The 23,256-nt window shown below is 40.0% G+C and overlaps 1 protein-coding gene across 1 annotated transcript in view; it reads right to left on the reverse strand.

Moving 5' to 3' along the window:
- The window catches only part of CDON (cell adhesion associated, oncogene regulated), a 53,116-nt gene that overhangs the window by 9,837 nt on the left and 20,023 nt on the right, over positions 1-23,256 (reverse strand). Inside the window, exons 2-17 of the mRNA XM_066639350.1 lie at positions 21,706-21,842; positions 20,712-20,984; positions 19,254-19,400; positions 18,918-19,061; positions 17,247-17,531; positions 16,817-17,086; positions 15,941-16,297; positions 15,060-15,352; positions 11,666-11,837; positions 10,251-10,382; positions 7,942-8,148; positions 7,578-7,759; positions 6,744-6,849; positions 4,439-4,561; positions 4,088-4,315; positions 2,342-2,628 (exon numbers count right to left, since the gene is read on the reverse strand). Coding sequence (XP_066495447.1) covers positions 2,342-2,628; positions 4,088-4,315; positions 4,439-4,561; positions 6,744-6,849; positions 7,578-7,759; positions 7,942-8,148; positions 10,251-10,382; positions 11,666-11,837; positions 15,060-15,352; positions 15,941-16,297; positions 16,817-17,086; positions 17,247-17,531; positions 18,918-19,061; positions 19,254-19,400; positions 20,712-20,984; positions 21,706-21,781 — 3,282 coding nt within the window. The 5' untranslated portion in view covers positions 21,782-21,842. The remainder of the gene's footprint in view (positions 1-2,341; positions 2,629-4,087; positions 4,316-4,438; positions 4,562-6,743; positions 6,850-7,577; positions 7,760-7,941; positions 8,149-10,250; positions 10,383-11,665; positions 11,838-15,059; positions 15,353-15,940; positions 16,298-16,816; positions 17,087-17,246; positions 17,532-18,917; positions 19,062-19,253; positions 19,401-20,711; positions 20,985-21,705; positions 21,843-23,256) is intronic.

Raw genomic sequence — 23,256 nt, forward strand, 5'->3', positions numbered from 1 at the left:
AAATGTGAAGAGGGAGAATAAAATGTGGTTTTAGAGTGTAAACGGGTATACCAATGACAAGGAAAAGATATTGTAGAATTATATTTTGAGTATTTTAGAGGGACGTACATTGAAGCATAGATGTATATCCTTCAGACCAGATCGAAAAGGTACAGATTTGCACTCAGAGTGCAAGTGTACGGAGAGAATCAAGTCCTTGACAAGCCCAGAGTAACTGATTAATGCCTATTTTTAGGTCTAAGCTCCTCAAATACTTCCCACTCCCCATACACATGACTAGATTCTTGCTCTGATTTAATTTCACAAGACTTTTTGCTTGTAATTTGCTACTTCTAAATCAGTGCTTTGGTTGGCTTTTAAGATGAACGAGTACTTAAGGGTTTTAAGAGTGCTGCAAAAAGGAAAGATGAATGCATAGGACTTGAAAGGTTATCTGAAGTGGCAAACTCTTGGGTGAGTGGCAATATGTTTCCCCATAAAATGAAGTGCTAACATTTAATTACCAAAGCAAACAGCTCCATTCCCCTCCCCCAAGCAGACTGTTACTCAAAAGTTCTGAACAGCCTTCCTTCATTTCCCCCCAGAAGACACAATTTTGAGTAGTGCCAGTGTTAGAAAAGAGTTCAGATAGAATCCATGTTTCCACAGACAATAATGATATTATTTCTCTTAGAAATGAGACACAGTTTGTCAAAGTGAGTAATTTTTCCACAACACAGAGAAAGGCTTGATTACAATCTCTCACTTAATGACACCAATCCAAGTCTCAAACATTTCACAAAGCACACAGACTTGGGCTGAGGCAGATCAAGACCAGAGGCACAGATACTCTAGTTTAATAACTCAAGCTCTGAGTACACTGCAATGTCATTAAGAACGTTGCTTTAAAAAAGTTAGATGTGAAATGGTGCTGAGGAATACACTGGCATATTCTGGCTTGGTTCAATATGCAAGCAAAAGAATGCCAGTGTCCCTACATGCCATGAATGCCCCACACTCTCTTTATAAGGTCCTCAAAGTCAAGCAGTGTAAGTGGGCAGGAAGAGGATCCAAAGAGTAAATGCCATTACTACTACCATGTAAAGCTAATGAGAAAGCCAAAGGAATAATTCTAATCAGTCACTGACATAAGGGTTACCAGGGCAACTTCACACGAGAAACGTAATACAATCTTAACATGTCAATTAATCCCATCCCTCTCTATATATTATTTCATCGTGCAAATAATGAGCTCTGAAACAAGAGCTGTGCACATTAAGCTCTACTCAACACACAAAGAGAAGGAAACGGCATTTGCTTCAAGCACAAGGCCTGTAGACTGGAAAGCTGGTATCTCTCACACCAGCTAGGAAGTGTTCTCAGATGCCCCAACTTAACAGCAAGAGGAATAAGACAAAAAAAGGAATTGGGTCCATTTACACAGAACAGATTGTGAATACACGCACACACAATGGTAGAGACCTATTTCATGGTGCAAATAATTAAATACAGTTTTTATTGCTTTAAAATAACTTCCACAAGAGTGTAAGAGCAACTGTCATCTGCCTTTTCCACATTATAGGACCATGCTTGTCCTACAGTAAGTAAATGCCTCAGGTTTTATCTGCATTTAGGTTGGATTTGTCAACGGTTCCTACTTGATGACCAAGAAAGCATCAGCCTTGCTCTCAGGAAAAAAAAGAATTCAATGAGCTCATCAGTCAGTTTCACATAAGCATATGACAGCCTTATTCTGCAATAGTTTAACCCTTAAAAAACTTAGCAGCACCTCTAGAGACAATATTCAAATACTGCCAGCATCTACAATTTGTTACATTGCTTAAACCTTCAAGTTCACACTCGGAGCCCAATTCTAGGCATGTCTACTCAGAAATAAGTCCCTTTATAATCAATAGGGCATACTCTCAGGTAAGTGTGGATAGGATTGCAGCCTTAAACCCTCCATATAACCCACCAGGATTAAATAAATACTATATTTAAAAAAAAACAAAAACCTGAAAGCTGCAACTCCCAAAAGCTCATGGGCTATACAAACACACTACAGGGCGTATTTACTTCACAGACAAACCCACATGTTCACAATCCCAGGATACAGCTTTGAACACCATCAAGATGTCTTAGATGAGGTCTTTAAAATATATGCCCCTTTCTCTAATCATAAGGGCCTGAGATTTGCAATTTCAAGCACTGACACACTTGTGTCAGACAACTCTTAACGTGTTTCAGTTCCAAAAATATGATCTTCTGACGTTTATAATATATTTAAGAGGAAAAAATATTGCCATTCTTCTATATTCAGGAGCACAAGAGTCAAAACATACAACATATAGAGTTCACTTACATTACCAAGATGAGGGGTATGTTCGTATTCCATGTGTGCTCTGGACAAGGAGTTAGTGTGTCCTGGATAAACACCATTTCCTCCATTCGCAACACCATTCATGATCCCATTAATTCCATTGGGAACCTTGTGATGAAGATGAAGGCAACCATTGCCAAGGCTTCCATTACCAATATAGTTTCCATGTATGCTACCATTGATACGACTTGTGCCTGGCAATGTAGTATATTCAACTATTTGCCCATTAATATCAGGACTGTGGTAGAGATAACCAGGAGGATTGTATTCTGAAAAAGTGAGAATTGGGAGAAAACTCTTACCAACTGCAAGTGACATCAACATATTTTTGTAGCTTGATAAACAAGAGATGGAGGTGTCCTGGCTGACTGATCTGACCCCGGCATGGTAATACCTTAAGCACTATCATGAACTACATGTTACAAACTAATATATTTCACCTAGCAAGCTAGACATCATCACCAACAATGAAACTTCAAAACTGATTTCCTATTTAACAAATTCCATATCACCTTCTTTCAAATACTTCATCTTCCCCAGATGCAGTATGTTGCACAAAGACGCTTATTTTACAGCAATAAATATTCTGCGTAACTTGCCAATAGAAAAGATTAGTCACATGTAATTGCACGCTTTGGGCATATAAAGTGGTAAAGAGCCAAGAAGTGCAAATAACTTAAAAAGCAGGATACATATTATTCTGACTGAAGGAACTTTGCATACCAGAACACCACTTAGTAAGCAGGATCTCTCTCCCACCCAAAAAAATGGATAGAGCAGAGTATGATAGTATTGCCTTTTCTAGCAACATCTATCAAGGTATTTAAAACAAGTTCATTTCCATCATTCACATAAAAAATGGGCATAGCATGGGGTGAGGCTTCAAGCACTTTTTCATATGTAGACCAAAGCAACTTTACTCCCCTCACTTACTCCAAAAGTTCACATTACTCAGCAGTTATGATTGAAATACACAGTGGTTGGGTTCAAATGCAATACAAAACCATGGTTTGTACTAACCATAGTTAAGAATCCAAACCGTGATTTGAACTTCCAAGCACCACAGACCGACCAAGGTTTATTGCTGCTTGTCTGCTGCTGTTGCACATCTGCTCAGAACTCAGTTTCACAAGGCGCTAAATTCACTTCCATGGCCATGGTGCAGCAACCTCTTGGGCCATAGCTTTAACTGTGGTTTATCAGAACAGTAATTCATAAATTCAGGACATAACACGAAACCACAATTATCCTTGCTAACTGGGTAAGAGGCACTTTTTCAAGTGAGTGCTCCTCTTTTATTTAGCAAGGGGAGAGTAACTGGCCCTCCTCACCCCAACAGTGTCTTTTCTAGTGGCTATCTGCTGGTGCTCTTTTGCATCTTTTTAGATTGTGAGCCCTTTTGGGACAGGGAGCCATCAGTTATTTGATTTTTCTCTATAAACCACTTTGGAAACTTTTTGTTGAAAAGCGGTATATAAATACTGTTCATCATCATCACCATCATCATCATCATCTGAAGTTGGTTTGCAAACCAACTTCAAACCACAATTTCAGATCCTGCTTTGTTGGTTGCCAACAAATAAATTATGGGCAGGTTCGGATTTAGCCATAACACAATACCATGGTTAGCTAAATGTATGAACCCAACTAGTAAATGTTGTTAAGTCACTTTTGTGCAATTTTCTCATTAGGTTTTGAAGCAAAAAAAGCATGCTGTGAGTAGCTTACTCTGCATGACGTTTTGCTGGCGGTTTTTCCACAAACACATAGCGATGAAGACTATCAGAATAAGGACCATCACTCCAAGGACACAGCCAACAATCAGGTACAGCATATCACTACTCCGGACAGGACCACTTGGTTGACCAGCATTGCTCCCAACTCCACGGTCTGGAGAATTAGGTGGTGTGCTAAGATCCTTCACCGGGTATTCTGATGCTCCAGGTGTCCGCCTCACTAATGGGGCGGGGAAGAGGAACAAACAAATAAGGTTGTGAAAAACGCAAGTTTTCAATGAGAAGCCTACAGAAGCAATATTCTGACCACACAAGCAGAAGACAAAAACACCCCCTTCCTCACCTTTGGTCTCACAGATCATCACATTGCTGTAGTCACTTTCACCTCCTTCATTATAGCACTGCATTTTTATATCATATGATGTTTCAGGCTGCAGACGATTTATCAAGTGCCAGTGTTTTGTACCTAGAAGGGGAGGAATACAGATAAGTGTTTGTTTGACATGGAACAAAAATATGGCTGTGATACAATGCTGAACATGTGCACACTTAAGTTTTTGTAATACTACAGAAAATCTCCTTGTAATCTCAGGGCAAATGTTAAAAAATAAATAGCAATTTGGACCCAAGTTAGGAAACCAAGATTAGCTTTGCACACATTCACATGCTTGGGAAAGATGCTTGTCTTTTATTTTTAAATTTGGGGAATGAACTCTAAATTCTGCAACTTTCAAAGAAGTGCTTGCCTCACAGGTGGAATGTGGCAACTGTTTAACACAGACGTTTATGGGAAATAACATCAAATCTTATTAAGTAGTAGTTTGACAAGATGCATTTATTCAAAGCACTGGATGGTCTTCTGGCTTTCCTATGGCACTCATTTTCCAAAACTTTTAGCTCCCATCTTCTCTCTCATTTCACCCCAAACATTCCTTTCAATAATTAGATCAGGTTTTAGGTTTCCTCTCCAACCATAACCAAAATGGAATCAGTACACATTTTTCAAACTTTATACCATATACAATTAGCAAGAAGACTTAAGCAACTGTCGTCAAATGCATATTGAGTTTTTGATGCTATCTCTAGGACCCAAGCATGGAATGCAAGGTTTCTGATCATGAGACAAGAGAACATTTGGTGGGGTTAGGGTTTATGTGCTGAAAACCAGTTACTATCTATTGAAGTGCAAAAGGCAAACATCAAGATTATATATTACAAAATTCAGTTATACAAGGAAACATCTATATAGAAAACCCAGAGACTTTACTCAATCACTAGACAAGTCTGAACAGGAAGTGATAGTGAAACCTCAGGCTATTAAATCAGCCACAACAATCCAAAGAGCTTTTTACTAGTTGAGTGTTTAGAACAAAAAAAACTTGGTCAAAATCTGTCCTTCACTGAAAACTAAATACAACACAGCCAATCCAAAATACATCTGCAGCAATCCAAAGCAGCATGGCAGACAAAGGGGAAATAAGATACTCCTATACACATTTTTCTGCATAACTGAGACTGAATGCAGTATTTTAATTAAGCTGTAGCTATGGCTATTTTATGCAGTAAAGAAAAGCTTGCTGCATAGCTTTTCCACCACCATGTAAATTTCTGTCCAAGTTTTGGTGCAGCAGAGCAGCTGCTAGTGGTTTTAGGTCTCCACAAAGATTTCAGTATGCATAAACCTGAAAATAGGGAATAAGCAAATTTCACAGCACACCAGTGTTCACTTAAACATTTATAAACAAAGATTCTGTATGCAAGAACAGCTCACACATAATAAAAGGCTACAAATGAAACCACAAACTCCTTCAGAGTTGGCAGTGTTGATGTCATAACTAACTTCACTCAAGGCAACAAGATGTTTAACAAACTTATCGTATTAAAAAGTGATATTAAAAGACTAGAGGAGTGAAGAACAGACAACAGCCGTGGTTGTATGCAATCCTGGGAATACCAGGTTTTATTTTAAACACTCGTGGTTGTTCCAATAGATGTGAGTGTGACAGGTAGGGAATTTTGTGGGGGTCAGGGATTAATCCATTGCCTGCTTTAGAGGCATATACTTTGCCCGGTATAATTTCGCAGTACAGAACTCATAAGATGAAAGCCCATAACTGTACAATATTACACTGTATTATTCTAGAGTTCACTTGGGGGAAGAAGTTGAGTACAGAAATACACTCCACAAATTAATCACAGGAGATAATTAGTTAAGTTGAATATGGCTTCTCATGTGATTTAGTTTTCACAGCAAATGACATCATCCATTAAGAAGTTTAGAACAAGTTTGAAAAGTTTTAAAATTATCACCAATGTAAAATTCTGGAAAAAATCTCTCCAGGAGGATTTTGGTAGGAAAGAACTTCACTGGTTTTCATGACAGTTGGATAAATTATGGAGGCCAATATTTTCTATCCAGCTACTTAGCTCAACTGTGATTAGAAGGGGTCCTTGTCCATACTATTAGACACTGCAGCATTTGAAAAAGGAAGAAGATTTTGTTCCTGTGGTTGTAGGGAACAGCTACCTATCCGCTTGCAAACTCCCAATTTACAACCACATGCAGCATTTTGGGTTGATATCTCCCCTTCTCCTTTTTCTCTCCAAAGCAACTAGAGCTTTGCTCAATCAGCAAACATACATCTTACCTTCCACAACATCTCTCTTGTAATCACTATCATTGTCACTGTCTGTTGGTCGATAATAGATGTAAAATCCTTGGATGGGTGTGTTGTTGTTACTTGATGTAATATACTGGAACAGAAAGTTCAAACATCTGACACTCCAGAACAAGCCAACAAAGGTTTGCATGTTCACTGACAGACAAATTTAATAATGTTGGAAGAGATTGTGGAAACAGACAATGAAAAATATAAACTAAGCAGAAATGAAATGCAAACACAGTTTTAAAACATCACAATTTACATATATTCTCATCACACTAAAAATTTTACAATTACAATTAATCTTGAAGAATCACCAATTATGAAAGTTGAAAAAAGGTGACAATTCCCCAGTAAGGGAGCATAATGGAATTCCAGTATTTAATATGCTTTATTTCATACAAAGATTTTAAGTAACCAACACTTTTTCTATCTTATAAACAATGCATAGTTAGTTAAAAATACTGAGCTTTAGCCTATTAGTCATGACTAAGCACCACTGAAATCAATGAGAAAAGTTAGTTGTGACTAAATTAAATCTCATTAATTTAAATGGGACTTCGAAATCCTAAATAGGATACAGCAATTTGAAGCAAACAAGAAAAGCTGACCATATGGTAAGGAACACCCTACTGCAACTAGTTTACATTTATACTGTGCCTTTCAAGTGTTAAACACTTTCATGCAGCTCTATCAACCAAAATGTCAATTTCCTCCATGCAGTAGTTTTGAAGCAGGAGAGACATTTGCTTTAGCACACATCTCTCTCCTAGGACATGCAGTGTTCTATCCAGACAATGAAAAGGGATTGATACTTACAGTCCATTTTAACATGATCTGAGTGTCACTGACTGCCTCTGTGTAAGCAATGTGAGGTCCTGTGATGGGACGGTTGGAAAATCGGTTTGTAAAGCCAGCTACTTGATAAGGCCGAGACGCTGAGCTTCGTGGACTCTCCCCATAATTATTAATAGCGATCACACGGAATTTATATGTGGCACCTTTCAAATGGACAAAAAGAACAAAAAAAATTAGGGAATAGGATAAAATGCAACACTACAAGAACACAGTGTGGCCAATGGCAACATCTTACGGTTTAATAAACCTTTAGCTTGGTTACATCTTAACGATATAAACCTATCACTAATAACTATGCCATGTGTACTGTCCTAGGAAACAATACCTGGTTCCAAACTACGAACTTCCACTGAAAGTTTCGAAGGCGATATGTTGTCGGCTGCAACCAGCCAGTCACTGTTCCTGTTCATGCGCCTATATTCTACTTTAAAGGAAGTGATGGGTGAGCCACCATTTGCACGTGGGATCCACGTGACATAAACAGATGTCTCCGATGCTGTGGATATCGTAGGTCGATCTGGTGCCTCTGGAACTGAAATGGGAAATTGAGAAAACTTTGCACGGGATTCAGAATGGTTACCAGCAATTGATTTTTGCACCTATATCTTGATTATATACTATGATGCTGGTAAGTTAGGAAAAATACTGTAAGCCCGATTAGAAGTAGCTTTTAAATTCAAGGAAAACCTTCCTTAAACAAAAATCAGACATGGGATTGTTTCAGTTTTCAAAGTTGAAAAGAACTGAAGCTTGTTATGAAGAAGAAACTATAGCTGTCAAGGCAGGCTATATACAATAGAGAAGCTGCACATGAGCTTTGAATTTACCAGCACACAAACTCTGAAGTATTAGTACATCAGAGACCAAGAGAATTTACACAGCTTAATTCAAGACCACAGAAATAGGGAGGCTAATCTTCCATGACACTGCACTAAATTCAGCTCATTGTATAAAATCATCGGAAGGACAGAGAGCCAAAATTCCAAGTCTAAAGCCCACAAAAAACTTTATTCCTATGGTTATTAAGCACAAAGAATTTTCAAGCCCTCACATAAAAACAAATTAGCTAACACTGAAAACCACGCAGATTGTCATTAATACTTACTGAACTCACTTGAAGTTAGACAGCAGAGGAAACAGAAAGAATGGAGAGAGGTGGTGTTAGAATGGTTATAATCAGATTTACTGACAGACATAATTGTCAGCTTTTACTGTACCGGTTTATATACTTAAAATAGAAAGCGTGCCACAGAGAGTGAAAAAGGTTTAAATTCAGAAGAGGTAGGTGCACAGTTGAACACTGACATGACAGTAAATTCCTAATACTTGTTTTGAGCTTGTTATCCTTTCATATAGCTGAATTTGATGACTTCGACACAACATAATGAAATTTCAGCATACAGTTTTAAGTCTATTTGCTATGATAATGTGACATGTGATAAAGAAACTTACAATGCAGCACTATGACTGGGGTGATACAACATGCAAGATATCAATGCTCATTTTTTAAAATAATTGAGCAGAACATTCTATTAATAAGACTTTCACTTAACTGCAACATTTTAATAGATACCCCTATTAAAGAGAATACATTACTTTATTCATGAGTATATTCTTCATTACATAGTTAACCACTATGATACTAGAACAATGAATGAATCACTAGATACTAGAATACTAGAATGAATCACTAGAACCACTAGATACTAGAACAATGAATGAATCACTGGCAAGTGGCCAACTGTAAAAAGGATACCACCTCCGTAATAAGAAGAGCTAGATCCAGAGGAGCAGAAAGGTCTAATTTCCCCCACACTATCTCATATGCTATTTTCTAGGGCCTGCTGACCTGCCAGATTCACTTTGCAAGGAGCATTGAGGGTTGAGACACAGTGGAAGCGGTGGGAAAAACCCTGCTGCGTGAGCCACACACTGCTTAGGGTTCTCTGGGTGCAACCTGATGCCTGAATACCAGATAGAAAGCTGCTATCATCCTACAGCTAGAGGTGTGATAATGAAATAAGAGCACAACACTGCTTTCTGCACTTTCTTGGGGAAAAAATGAAATCTGCAAAAAAGAGAAGTGTTTAACACCTCTACCTATAGCAGGACAATGCAGTGTGCAGTCAGCAACCATGTGGATGCTGAAACAAACTGCTATGTTTCCTCAAAGCACTTGCAAACATACAAAGTTAACTGCCTTTAAATTGCCAGACTATTGGTCCAGCAAGCCAAAGTACTGCCTACTCCAATATGTAGTAACCCTCCACAGTCTCAGGTAGTAGCTTTTTCCACCACAGCACCTGAAATCTTTATCTGGAGATGCCTGAGATTGAATCTTGGATCTTTTGCAAACACAGCACACTCCATCAGTGAACTCTGGGGACCAACCCAACCCAACCAATGCCTTGATGCATGGCCAGGTTTCTTAAACTCAATACCACCATTCAACTACATGAGTCATGAAAGAAACATTTGCACATAAGTAGCTTGAGAAGTACGCATAAGTAGCACATGAGAAGTCCACAAAAGCAGTATGTGGTTTAGAAAGGAGTCATCCAACTCAGTTTTACTAAACCATCTTATGTTGCAGCATCAAATATGTGGGGAATCAGAAGAACTGAGTGCACCTACCTCCACTGTGCCGAGATGAATCTGGAAGAACTACACCAAAGTTGTTGGTTGCCCCTTCCTGAATGACAGGATGCTTAGGATTGCCAACTGGTTGAGATGGAGCCTGTGTGTTCTTTGAGGAGGAGGATCTTTCTAACAAATGTATGGAAATTGTGCGGTCAGTGAGTCAGAGACATTGATACAAAAAAACTGTAGGCTGTATCTCCATTTACAGTACAATTGTGTGTCGCTTAGCAACAGGGATGTAGACTGACACACCCGTCATCAAGCAAGGCTTGATACTATACAAAGCCTCCAAAGATGAGGGGAAGCTGAGCTCCCCTCACCTCTAGAGGCTTTTCTGAGCCTTGCAGAGGCAGCGCACAACCATGTGCTGACACTGAGAGGCTCAGAGTGCCCAAATCGCATGAGAGATGTGATTTCCAGTTTCCTGGTAAACAGAAGTCTCGCCTCTCACGCAATCGGAGCCTTGCAGAGGCAGCATGCGGTTGCACACTGCTTCTGCGAGGCTCAGAAAAGCCTCCAGAAGCTATGGGAGCAGAGCTCCCCTCAGCTTCGGAGGCTTGGGGGTGGTGTACAGGGACCAGTGGTGGTGTCATATATGAGGCCTGCCGCTGGTTGGAGCACTGCAAAGTGGCACTCGCCTAGACATTCAAACCTTTATAGTCAAAGTACATTACACCAATTTTTCTCTGTTTCAAAATTGCATTCTGTACTATGACAACAGGCAAAACTGGTATTAATCTTGCTTTGAGTTGAGCACTACAGAAGCCCTACTAAAACTGAATATACTGCTGATGGCATAACCAGTTTAGCCTTCGCTTATGAAAGAGGAGCCCCCATATGGGAAGTCTCCAACTGCTTCTGAAGAACTGAATGAATCACTGGAAGCATCCATCAAGCAACTTTGGGAATATGCTCCCAAGTTGTCAGGTCTGAGCCCTGGTTCAGAGCAAGTACAGGATGTGAGGCTGCTATGGAGCTCCCAAACATTCAGCTGCTATGGCCATGTCACTCAGTCCTGCTCTTATGGAGGGACAGAATGGGCCAATTATAGAAACATACACATTTTGCACATGCTTAAGAACTTTCAGAGCAGGATAAAATGTGCAATATTTTCAGCTGTGGGATTGCTTCCTCTCTCTCAGCTCAGCTCTCAGAGGGAGTAACCTCTCTGAGTCCTCAGTAACCTCAGAAGTCACTTCATTCAACAGAATAGCAGCAGACAGGGCTGGGGAAAGAAGAGAAAGGTGAGAGGACAGCACATAATAATGCCGCTGGATTCACCAGTCTGGTCAAAATGTGATGAGGGCTGGGTATGCAGTAAAGTTTCTACAAACAGGAACTAGAGAAGAGACCCCATCAATTTTAATGTATTTCAGGGGGGATGGAGCTGATCAAACCACTGCACTTACCTTTGCTAGTGCGGAATGTAAGCATAGCTGGCTGGCCTTCACCAGCCATGTTCCTGGCTACCATCAAGACTTCATAAAGACTGGAGGGCTCTAGTTCTGAGAGACAAAGTTCATTTTCACTTCCAGGGACACGGATTGTATTCCAGTTGGTCACACTGACATTATCGTCCAACTGTATAAAGAAGTTAAGAGCAAAGAAAACTATCAAAATCTGCAGCAATCAATGAATAGTCTAGATTCTTCATTATAAAAAGAGGTCTACCAATACTTACACACATTACTTAATTCACTGTGCAATTCTATCTGGAGCCTCAGCTGGTGCAGTAGTCCATGTGGCAGCCAAAGGTATCGTGAACATGTCATAAAGTATGGTGGGGAGATCTGGGCAACCCCAATGGCACTGTATTCACACCCCTGGCCACTGGCGGAGGCAAGAATGCCACCAAGCAGCACAGGGACTTGGAGGAGGGCAGGAGGGTGCTTCACACACAGGGTGGGAGCATTTTTGCATGGGGGAGAGTGATTACAGGGGTGGACTGGACTGGGGGGATGTAGGACTGGCAGAAGCCAGCTCCATCATATCCTAACCCGCCTCCCAGCCCAGCCAGTGTTACACTGAACAGCTTGGACTTCTACCAGCTATATAGCTGGCAGAGATCTGAATATAGCCCCAAAGGGCAGGCTGGGTCATTACTCAGGGTAAGAGGAATAATATCCCCTTACCTTGAGGAGACCTCCAGCCACCTCTTAACCTGCACTAGATACGGCGCAGGCCATGTGGCCTCGCTACGCCAGCACAGCTTAGAATTAGGTTGCCTGTGCAAGTGATTGAACTTGCTTAATGACTTAAGCAAGAAACCTCTGTTTATTCAGCTCCCTGCATTGCTTGTCCAACCTGCCCTTTATACATTGCATATTTCATTTTTGTTAATTTTCTCTGGCGATATAAAGTACTAGCATTCTTAAACAGAGGTTTCTTATTCTGCCTTATGTTTCTGATCTCCTCAATTGTTACTGCCATTTCCAGAAAACAACTGAGAGCTACCTCCTGATTAGCATACTTAATTAAATCTACCTCAATTTCTGTATGTGGACAAAGTACAAGAATGATAGAGTGGAGTAGAAAGATGGCAAGGGAGAGATTTGGGAGGGGGAAAGGATCTAGAACAGGGATGTCAAACTCATTTCATACAGAGGGTCGAATAGCATTCATAATGCCTGCTGAGGGTCGGAGGTGATGTCATTACACAGGAAGTGATGTCATTAAACAGGTCAAAACCTGAAATAAGCACTCTGTTCTCCTGTAGAAGCTCGTTAGCTGCTAATGACAAAAGAGAAAATACACAAATCTTGATCATATTTCAAGATATGGGAGAGCCCAATAATTAAGCGGGCCACTCTTTCAACAGTGTCACCTCAGCATTATTCAGCAGCTGAGAGTCTGAGGGCCAGATAAGAAGCTTCTGTGGGTTGCATTTGGCTCTCAGGCCTTATGTTTGACACTCCTGATCTAGAAGGAGGTGGTGGTCAGCTCATGTACATAAACAGCAGGAATTTGCTTTCTATTCCCTTCAGCAACCAAGCTGAAAGTTGCTAGGCCCAATTTCTAGATGCTAGTAGCAACTGAAATTCCTTCAAGTTCTATTAAACATGCATGCTAAAGAAAATGCATTAAAAAACTCAAAGACTCAATTAAAATTTGAGCAGTTTGAAGGGGTTGTTACAACTTTCATTGCGTAATGGTGAACTGGAGGTGGTTTACTGGTGTCAGGAAATTCTTTGGCACAGATCCATGAAGGATTACAGCACCCTAAATTGCACCTGACTTTTGATCTGTAAAGGTCTGCCTGTGCCTACAGCCTTTCTGCTGTTTACACAGACTGAGTGAACACTGAAAATTGGTGTTTCACCTATTAAAAACAACATATGACTACCCAAGTACTCCCTGGAGACTTTTGATTTATACCATTTTCCTGATAAGTTCTCTGGAATAAAGAAGAATGTGACTAACAAGCTAGAAGTTGCATGCGGATAGTTTGGTGATGACACATCATCAAAACAGGCTATAAGCTGATAAAGAAAAGAGAAGCTTTGAGATAAGAGCTCTGAAGTCTTATTTGATGAGTAGAGTCAGCAACTATAACTAATGCAAATTGCTTGCCCGCACTAGAACATTGGAAAGAGATGAAACCATTTTAAGGAGTCAGCCATCACTAAGTCATCTCTCTTAACAGGTTTTGGGGTAAACCAAAGTACCTTCGGGGAGAAAGGCGGGGTAAAAATAAAGTATTATAATAATAACCAGAGCCTCAGACTGTTCTATTTCCAGCAACAAATTGCTCCAAGCTTTCCATGTGACTGTCTTGAAAACACTGCTTAACAATGTTAGTGTGAATGCCTCAGTCCAAAGGATAAATATAATGAATTACTGAATAGTCCGCTATCATAACAATGGTTAAGTCAAATGTTTTAACATAGGTACGAGAAGCTCCCATTGTGAGAAACCGCTAAGAATTTACTTCACCAGTCTTTTGAGCAGTGATTGACAACTGCTGTTCCACGCAAACCGATTTCCTCCATGCAAACCGATTTCTTCTACTGATGTGATTGTTTTATTGTTGGGCTGTAAACTGTTCTCTGATCAAATTGTGAAACACAATATATAAAGGCAAATAAAAATAAATTGTCTCGGAATGTAAAATTGTATAAACAGACCGTCATGAGTTTTCAAGAACTTGGTCTATTTAGAAAAAAATACTTGGTGGTATTCTGATTTTAGGTCAAAATGAAATCAGGGTACACAAAGATGAACAGTTCCAATTTATGAGAAATGCTTAGCTTAAGATTCAAGCAACACATGTTTCTGGTTCTAATTTTGAGTCAAAGTCTGCTTTATATAGTTAGTTTTTAGCTAGTTACAAAATCTTCCTCCAAAACACGCAACAGCACTAAAACAGTTTTACACATTCAGACAATTAGCAAAACCATTTCCCCAGTTACTACATCATATCCATTTTAGTTTCAGATCTTCCACTGACTGAAGTCTAACCAAATACGCTTAGAAGGAGCAAGTGTCAGCTCAATCACTACCACCACAAACACTCTCATGGCATTGCACACTGCAACTCTACCCTAGTTTCTCTCTCCCCCAATATTAATAGCAGGATTTTGCTTCTAAGGTTCATTTATACTACTAACACGTAAACACTTTTTTTAAAATAATGAAAGTATCAAGGTTACAGCACAATCCTGTGCACTTCTAATTCAGAAGTATGTACCACTAAGTTCAATGGTACTTACTAGTAAGGGAGTTTAGGACTGCTGCCTTACCAATTTCATCAAGTTTGAAAATGACAGAAAAGCCAGTCTGGGAAACAACTCAATGAGGAATTACCTTGCGATATTTCACAAAGTAGGCATTGATCGGGTGGCCACCATCCTTCCCTGGACGCCACACCAGGTTATACTGGTCTGGTTTAAGTGTCTGTGGAGGGCTGAGAATGATCGGAGCTTCTGGAGGGGAAATGCCACTCAAAGATTTTTCTGTAGCAATTTCACCAGTAAGAATCTCTGTCGGAGATGAACTCTGGAGGCCCATTTCTGAATCATAATCTCCATCGCCCTCATCGCTCTGGGTAACTTCCAGGGGAACTATTTCTTCAGCTTTTGTACTAGCTTTGTAGGAAACTGGGGAAGGAAGTGGAAGGTTAGATACAATGGGATTTAGTGACAGCAGCTGTGAACTACTTGTCACAGAATACTACCAGGTTAGTGCTTACTGACCCCATGACACAAGGATGGACTGGAAATAACATACTAATATTGAATTAGATAGTACACTAAGGGCCCGATCCTATTCAACTGTGCCAGTGCAGCTGCAATGTAGCCCCAAAGCAAGGGAACAAATATTCCCTTATCTTGAAGAGGCCTCTGTAACTTCCCTCCCATCAGAGGATGCAGCACACACCCCAATGGTACAGCTACACCAGGGCTGGAAATTTGGATAGAATTTGACCCTAAGAGTGGGTACTTAATACTGCTTAAATAAATCTTCTGTTTAGATCCTAGTTTAAAACAGGGAAAGAACACCTGCCAGACTGATGAATGGTAAACAGAAGAGCTTGACAAGGTCCAGGGACACACATGGGCTCGGTCATTCAGTCCCTGATTAGGTGGATAGGCATACCAACAGTCCAATTCCTATTTTAACAAAAATGGTGACTCTTGTAGTGTTTTAATTTAAATACTTGATCAGCATTTAGTAGGGCTACTCACCAACTGTAAGAAAAGCCTCTGAACGAACAACTCCATACTCATTTGTTGCTTCACAGGTGTATTTCCCAGCATGCTCTGGTGTAACAGGCTGGACATAGAGAGAGCTTGATCCAGCTCGAGACATAATGAAGAAACCTCTGTCTGAAATAGAGTTGCCAGTTCTTGCTTGGGAGGAGGATTTCCGTGGTTTTGAATGGAGGACTTGTGAAGGGTGGCTGGTAATCAGGCCATGGCTGTTGTACCAACGGATTACAGGAGTAGGCTGTCCAGTGGCATTGCAGGACAATATTACTGTGTCACCATCTGGCACTTTGGTACTTGCTGGAGGGGAGGTTATAATTGGCTTGGAACCTCTACCTATTTAAAATATAAATACAGTACACAGACTCTTAATATAACACTACTCTTCAATATTAAAAAACCCACACAACCACAGACAGAGGACCACAGAACTACAAGGGACAACATGTGGACATCCTTTCAGTCCCATGTACACAGAGGTGAGTCATACCGCTCTGTTACAAATACATCTAATTTCATCCATCCAGGTCTGATCAAGAGAATGACAAAAAGGACTAAATATCAGGATAAGCAACTTGCTTATGGACAGTCTGCTTAATTACAGACAAGTTTCTAATTTATTAATGTAAAGAAACAACCCCAAAACTTTAAAATACAGTTTCTGAACTGACATTAGAATTCTATTCAGTATTTAAAATATTAAATTTTACAGGTTCCAGCCATTAAAAATTAAAAGGAACGCTCTAACACAACCACCTTGTGGGGCAAACAGCCTGCTTCCATGTTAACAGACTGATAGGTGCTAGACAAAGCAAAATGTTAACTAGAAAGTTGCATTGTGCAATTTCTTAGTACCTGTTTGGAAACTGAGTCTCCCTGTGGACTGAACAACTCCAATGCCATTGTTCACCAGACACTGGTACAATCCTGCATCTTCCCAGGTGACGCTATTAATTCTCAGCTTGTTTCCTGAAGGTAAATACCGTGGAGAGAGCTGGACAGGAGTTGCATTATGGAACCAAGTGAGATTAGGAGTTGGGTTCCCATGTATTTCACAGGAAAAGTGAACCGTTTTGCCCAGTGATGCGATTTGATCCTGCAATCCTTTTGAAATTGAGGCAGATTCTAAAACAAAGAAAGAATCTTCTTCAAACAAAGAAAGAATCTTCATATTGCTAAATTGTATTTCACTGTGGTGATTTCACAACAGCACACTTTCAGAGATTTCAGGCAGCTTACTTGAACAAGCTAGCAAATCACACATTTTGTTATTGTCATATCTTACCAAGTACATTTATGCTGTAGTTTACTAGTTTCACAACTCCAGAGTTATCCACCACACAGGAATAGTTTCCAGCATCGGATGTGTCAACTGAATCGATCATAAGGTGAGAGTGAAGTTTTCTCCACCTGCCTCTAACAAGGGCATCTTGGTCATCCTTATACCAGCGGACATAAGAAACAGGCAGTCCGCTCACAACGCACTCCAGCATCAGGGGACTGTGCTGTGGTATTGCAAGGGTCTGAGAACTGGTTGGGTGAATAATGCGGAAATCCTCTGAGGAAGGGCCTAGAAATAGAGGACAGGGAAATCTAATGAGTTGCTTTAAAAACAGATATTGAAGAATCACTTGTTTCCTACATTTCTTTTAATAAATAAAAGAAAGCATTATGGATGCTTTTCAAAGCATTATGGATTCTGCAACTTTATGCATGTTTTTCCATTACTACCTATTGTTGCCACCAGCCAAAGCAAACCTAGCACTAAGCACTAAACTAATTTGTTTAAGCACGGATGATTACAATTCCACATACACAATGTACCCTGTATACTTTATTAATAAGCAGCGTACTTGCTGTTTCATTTTTTGACTGTTTGTTTGGTCTGTGCTATTTTATTGTTTAATTTTTACTACATAATCTATCTTGAGAATAGTGGTATCTTGAGGATACGGAAAGATAGTATATACATCTGTTAGAAAAAAACAGACTCTCATTTGGTATGGGAAGTTAGAATTTGTTCATCCCAGGGGGAGATACAAGGGGCCTGTATCCGCAGATCCCATATCTGTGGATCAGGTCCATGAGGCCCTCCCTGCAGGTGAGGGGAGCAGAGCCCAGCAGAGGGTCCACTGAGCTCAGCAGAGGTTGTGGGCTTCTGTCAGAAGACCTCAGAGGTCTTCTAGGCCTCAGAGAGGGAAAAACATCACTTCCAGTTTTATGTAGATTTCACCATAATAGAGATAAAGTGCAGTTAAACACTGGCTGTAAGTAAACATAATGCTAAAACGAAATTCTGCGTTATGTGCATGAGCACACTAAGCTTGGGCTTACACGATCTCTCTTTCTTCACTTACGAGGGGAGAGAAAATGAAAGCTTTCACTTTCAGTTTTGAATAAACCACAGTTTTCCATTACATTTTAACCATAGTTAGTTCAAACCCAGATCAGAAACTAGGATCAAGAAGTGGTTTTAGATCCTCATTTGTGATCTAATGTAGTTAAAACAAGCACAGCTCTCTAAATTTGGATGCAATGGGAAACGGATTTCTCCAAAAACAAAAGCAAAATTTACTAAACATAATGTCTGCTGCTTCCAAGTTCCTGCACATAGGTCCAAGTTGAAACTCAATTACAATTGCTAGCAAGCCAAAACCAAGATGGAGCCAAAACTAAGATGCAGACACAATCCTAGTCTGCATTTGCACAATACTATTTGATACAAGTTGAATGGCGTTGTGAAAGAAAAGCACAGGTTTGCTAGGAAGAACAAAGCAAACAAGCCAAGAATGGAAAAATACATCAGGTAGTCCTATTTATACCACCTCCACACATTCCAAAAACTCCTGCAAAGCCTCTGATGCAAATGAATGGCATCTGCCCACGAATTGTGCTCCGTGGCTTATGTCCTGCGATTTGACTGAAGAGTGTTATCCCTGTGATAATTAATACTCACTGCCAAGGATGAGCCTATGTCCAGTAGGTTCAACTTTGAGATCATGAGTGACAGGGTTATATGCTGCACACTTATAGGATCCTTTGTCATCTAAAGAGGCATTCAAAATTTGCAGATTTCCCGATGGAAGAATTATGTAGTTGTCTAGTAAAATGAAGTTAACTTTAATTAGGTTGCAAAGAACTTCCAAGACTCTGATTCTCTAATTCATTCTACAATGCTTAATCTTCTCTTACACATTCCAAAACAGAAGTATAATGCAATAAGTAAGACTAAGTGACTATTGTAGCATATGCTACGCCAAGAAAAAAATATCTTTACTCAGCGGTATCTCACCTGTTGATTTTTCCAGCCATTTTCCCCGTATAAGGAACCGAACCTGTGCCTCTGGATTACTTTTTGGTAGCTTGCAACTAATGACAGCTGTATTCCCTTCTTCTACTGCAATTCTGTGTTTCACTGAAGTCTCAAAATCATCGAGATCTAGAAGAGAGTTTTCCCTTGAAAAGTCTAGAAAGGAAAGCAGCATCTACAGTAGTTTTCCTAGTGCTCAGTTTAATCAAAATGTGGCACACTCAGTGTCTGCTCAGACAATTTTTATCATGAGATAAATCAATGCAACAACAGTGGGGGGAAGGCCTTAGGTTCATGCACACCTTACCCCACCCAACTCTGTGAGGTTCTTGCACACAGTTCAGCGTAAACTTTACCTTTCACACGCAGTAAAGGAAAGGCACATGCTCACAAACCTGAGACTTGCCTTCACCATTACTGCATCTATTTTATCTCCTGATAAGTATATGTCAGGGTATACCAAGCACTGCCAGCCCAGCCATGTCCCCCTTTTTACTGTGCTCCTTGTACAGTTTCCTCAAAGCCAGATGTGTAGGACTTCTAGCTTTATTTACGAGGACAGCACAAACAGCTCAATTCGTGCAAGATAGGGAATAATTTCCAACGGTCAAAGAAGGAAGTGGGATGATTCTGTTAGGGCTTTTGTCACAAAATCTGCAAGGAAGAGATTAGCTATGAAAGATGGAATAAATTTTCAAATGCAAAATGTGGAAATTCTAATAGAATTACTAAGCCAGACACACTCAAATCTCTTGTGACTCCCCTCTTTTTAAATTACAGTAGGCCCTTCTTATCCACAGGCACCACATCCACAGATTTGAATATTCATGGATGCCTAGTCTGGACTTCCTGGATGTGACGGGAAGTGCCTTCCATTCACATCCGGGAGGCTTTTGAGGAGGCTGGGAGACTACACATGACCTCCTTTGGAGGGCTGGACATGGCCTCTAGGTAAGAAATTGTGGCACCATGTGTCCCCTCCCCCACATATTTCATTACCCAAGGAATCTGGTATCTGCGTGGGTTCCTAGATCTCCCATGGGTACCTAAGACCCACTATAGGTAGAAAAAAAGCAGCACTAGATCAAGCTTGTTTCATGCACTTAGGAGCTATACAAAAGTTTGGGCAGAACAAACTCCCTATCCGATGCATGCTAAAGTAAAGGATCAACATTCATTCAAAAACGTTACTACTAACATTTTTCTAGATTATGCAGATGTTCTCAAAGGAAAGACAAAGCACAAAGATTTTGCTTTGACAGTTTTAGCACAGTAATGCAAGAACTCATCACCCTTCCTCCCCAACAATATCTGTTTGAAGGCACCAAATATTATTCCAAAGATTGAGTGCACACATTTGATAATCACAAGATGAAGAAATGAATGTTCCATGAATAGACTGACATGTTCGGTTTTGCTAAAAAGTAGATTATAACTTACAGGCAATAGATACTGCTGCAGGTCTACTGACAATTGCACCAATGCTGTTATTCGCAACACACTGGTAGATTCCAGAATTTGAAGGGCTGAGAGAGAAGATTGTCAGGAATCCTGGCTGTAAGTCTACCTGCTCCACTTTCTTGTGCAATTTCTCTCCATCGAACAGCCAAGATACATGAGCTGTCGAGGGCTCCACAGAACAGTGAAGGCGCACAGTTGCACCAGGTTTCTGAACAGTAGAGAGGGGCTCAGAAACAAAGTGAGGAATCAAATCTAGAAAGGAAAGACACATGTTACATTTTTTAGCCACTCATTTTGGGCATATAATGAAAAGGCACACTAAACATATTTTACAAGCATTCCTTAAACACGTAAACCAGTTCACACTATTATTTTAAAATAACTATCTAGTATCTTCAGTATTTGGGCATTTTTCATCCAATAGCACTGCACAGATAATTTCTTTTTCAAAAGGCACCAGTTAGATCTTAACACAATGTACCTACCTGATGCTTGCATAATGGAGGGAATTGAGCTGGACAAACAGAAAGGTAATTTGAAACAAATTGAAGCCACGATATTAAAACAGAGTTCTGTGACTGCAACAAGTGCTACCACTACGATTAGAATGAAATACTCACACGAGTGATTTTCAACCTTTTTCCATCTCATGGGACACCGACAAGGTGCTAAAATTTTCAGGACATACCATTTTTACAATTCACAACGCACCATGCTACAGGTGGGGGGGGGCTCACCTTCTCAATGGCCCCACTTATAAATGACCTTCTCCCAAACTCCCACAACATAAGGGCAGACCACTCATGGCACACCAATGTGCTGTAGCACATTGGTTGAAAATCGCTAGTTTAGACTTTTAAAAAGTCCAGTTTCAGTAGAGTTGTGTTTGTTTGTTTTTTGCTTGATTTTCAGATGCTGACTGAAGTTTTATAACCTTAGAAAAGACAGTAGGGGAGTGCAAAAGTGAACTTACCTGAAGCGGTAGTTGAAAAGAAAACAGTAACTGTAAGGAAAAGTAATTCTTGTAAAGGCCCAGGATCAGGATGCATAGTGCTAGGTTAGAAAGGCTGGTGGAAGATAGCTTCAGACTAGTATGAGTCACTGAGGAGCCTGCAACAGAAAACAGGAAGACACAAGTTAACACATCATTTTCTTTCCTGCATTTATCAATGTGGTATATTAGAGTTAAATACAAATGGAAAACCTAAGACACAATACACTATATCTAAAAGACCAATCCAAGTAGGGTAGAGGTATTTTAAAATACAGTAATACCTTGCACTTTCGTCTGCTTAGGGACCAGAACATGGATGAAAGTAAAAAAAATTGGGTGAATGTCAAATGGGGGACTGTAACTGCCTTATTTAGCTAGCAAATTTATTTAGGTCTTATTTATTTAGGCTTAATTAACAATGCAACACAAGTGGATATGTGCAAAACCTAATAAAAGGAAGACATACGTGAGAATGTTGATGAAAGTCATGGAAGGTTGGAGGAAATCAGATGAAAAAGGAAAGCATGTAGATGAAATTTGAAATTTGGTTATAATTAAAAATGGCTGAAAGAGCAAAGCAAAGAAAGTCAAGTGGATGAAAGTCAATATACCGCTGTAAGGGAATCTTGCACTTAAATTTTAACTCAAAGTATTTGACTCATTCATCAAAGTCAAGCTGTAGCCAGCTTTAAGAGAACTGGTCTGAAAACCAGCCACCAAAAGCAAAACCCATCAGACAGTGCCAAACCAGACTGGCTATTAACAAAGTTCATACTCAAGCTACTATCTTTTGCATTGGAGGGGGGGGGGGTTATCTCTTAGTTCATGGGCGAGACATTCACCACCCATTCTACTGCCTACACAATACCCCTCTCCAATATAATTACAAACACATACATAAAACACTTGCACAAAAGAGAAAGCATTGATTCAAAGTCAAAAGAAGTTTCTGCCTCAGGCACACGAACGTTCAACTCCAATACTATCTTTGGAACAACTGTTCATTTAGTTTACAAACTTAAGAAATGAGCAAAGATTAGAAAACAATTTCACTAGTCACATGGAAGCAGAAATAAACGGCAGGAAGCTGAAATAAATGGCAGAAACTATAGTTCATGGGCCAAAGACATTTTAAAAATGAAACGTTACCCTTGATTCACACACCAGGCAAGCCACACTGACCACATAGCCATGGTCTTAGGAAGACAGTTGTGAGAGTGAGAGAGTATGCAGCCAAAGGGCAAGTGAAAGTTAAAATAGAGTTGCTTCTGGCAGAGGGAGAAACAAAATCCCTACAGGGAGGACAGATTTCAGGTTTTATGGGGCACCCTGCAAACTGACCTCCATAGGAAGGCCCCAGAGAGTCACTCCTGGTAACCACCATGGAAAAGGATACAAAGGTGGTCTCAAGGATCAATAACTTGAATTCAACCTTGCAAATCAGTTCATAAGTTTCACTAGCCCATTTGCTCCAGTACACCTATATTACTCATCTTTTGCCTAAAGGGGGGATAGCTGCATTTGTAAAGC

This window comes from Tiliqua scincoides, chromosome 11 (genome assembly GCF_035046505.1).
Source record: "Tiliqua scincoides isolate rTilSci1 chromosome 11, rTilSci1.hap2, whole genome shotgun sequence".
Lineage (NCBI taxonomy): Eukaryota > Metazoa > Chordata > Lepidosauria > Squamata > Scincidae > Tiliqua > Tiliqua scincoides.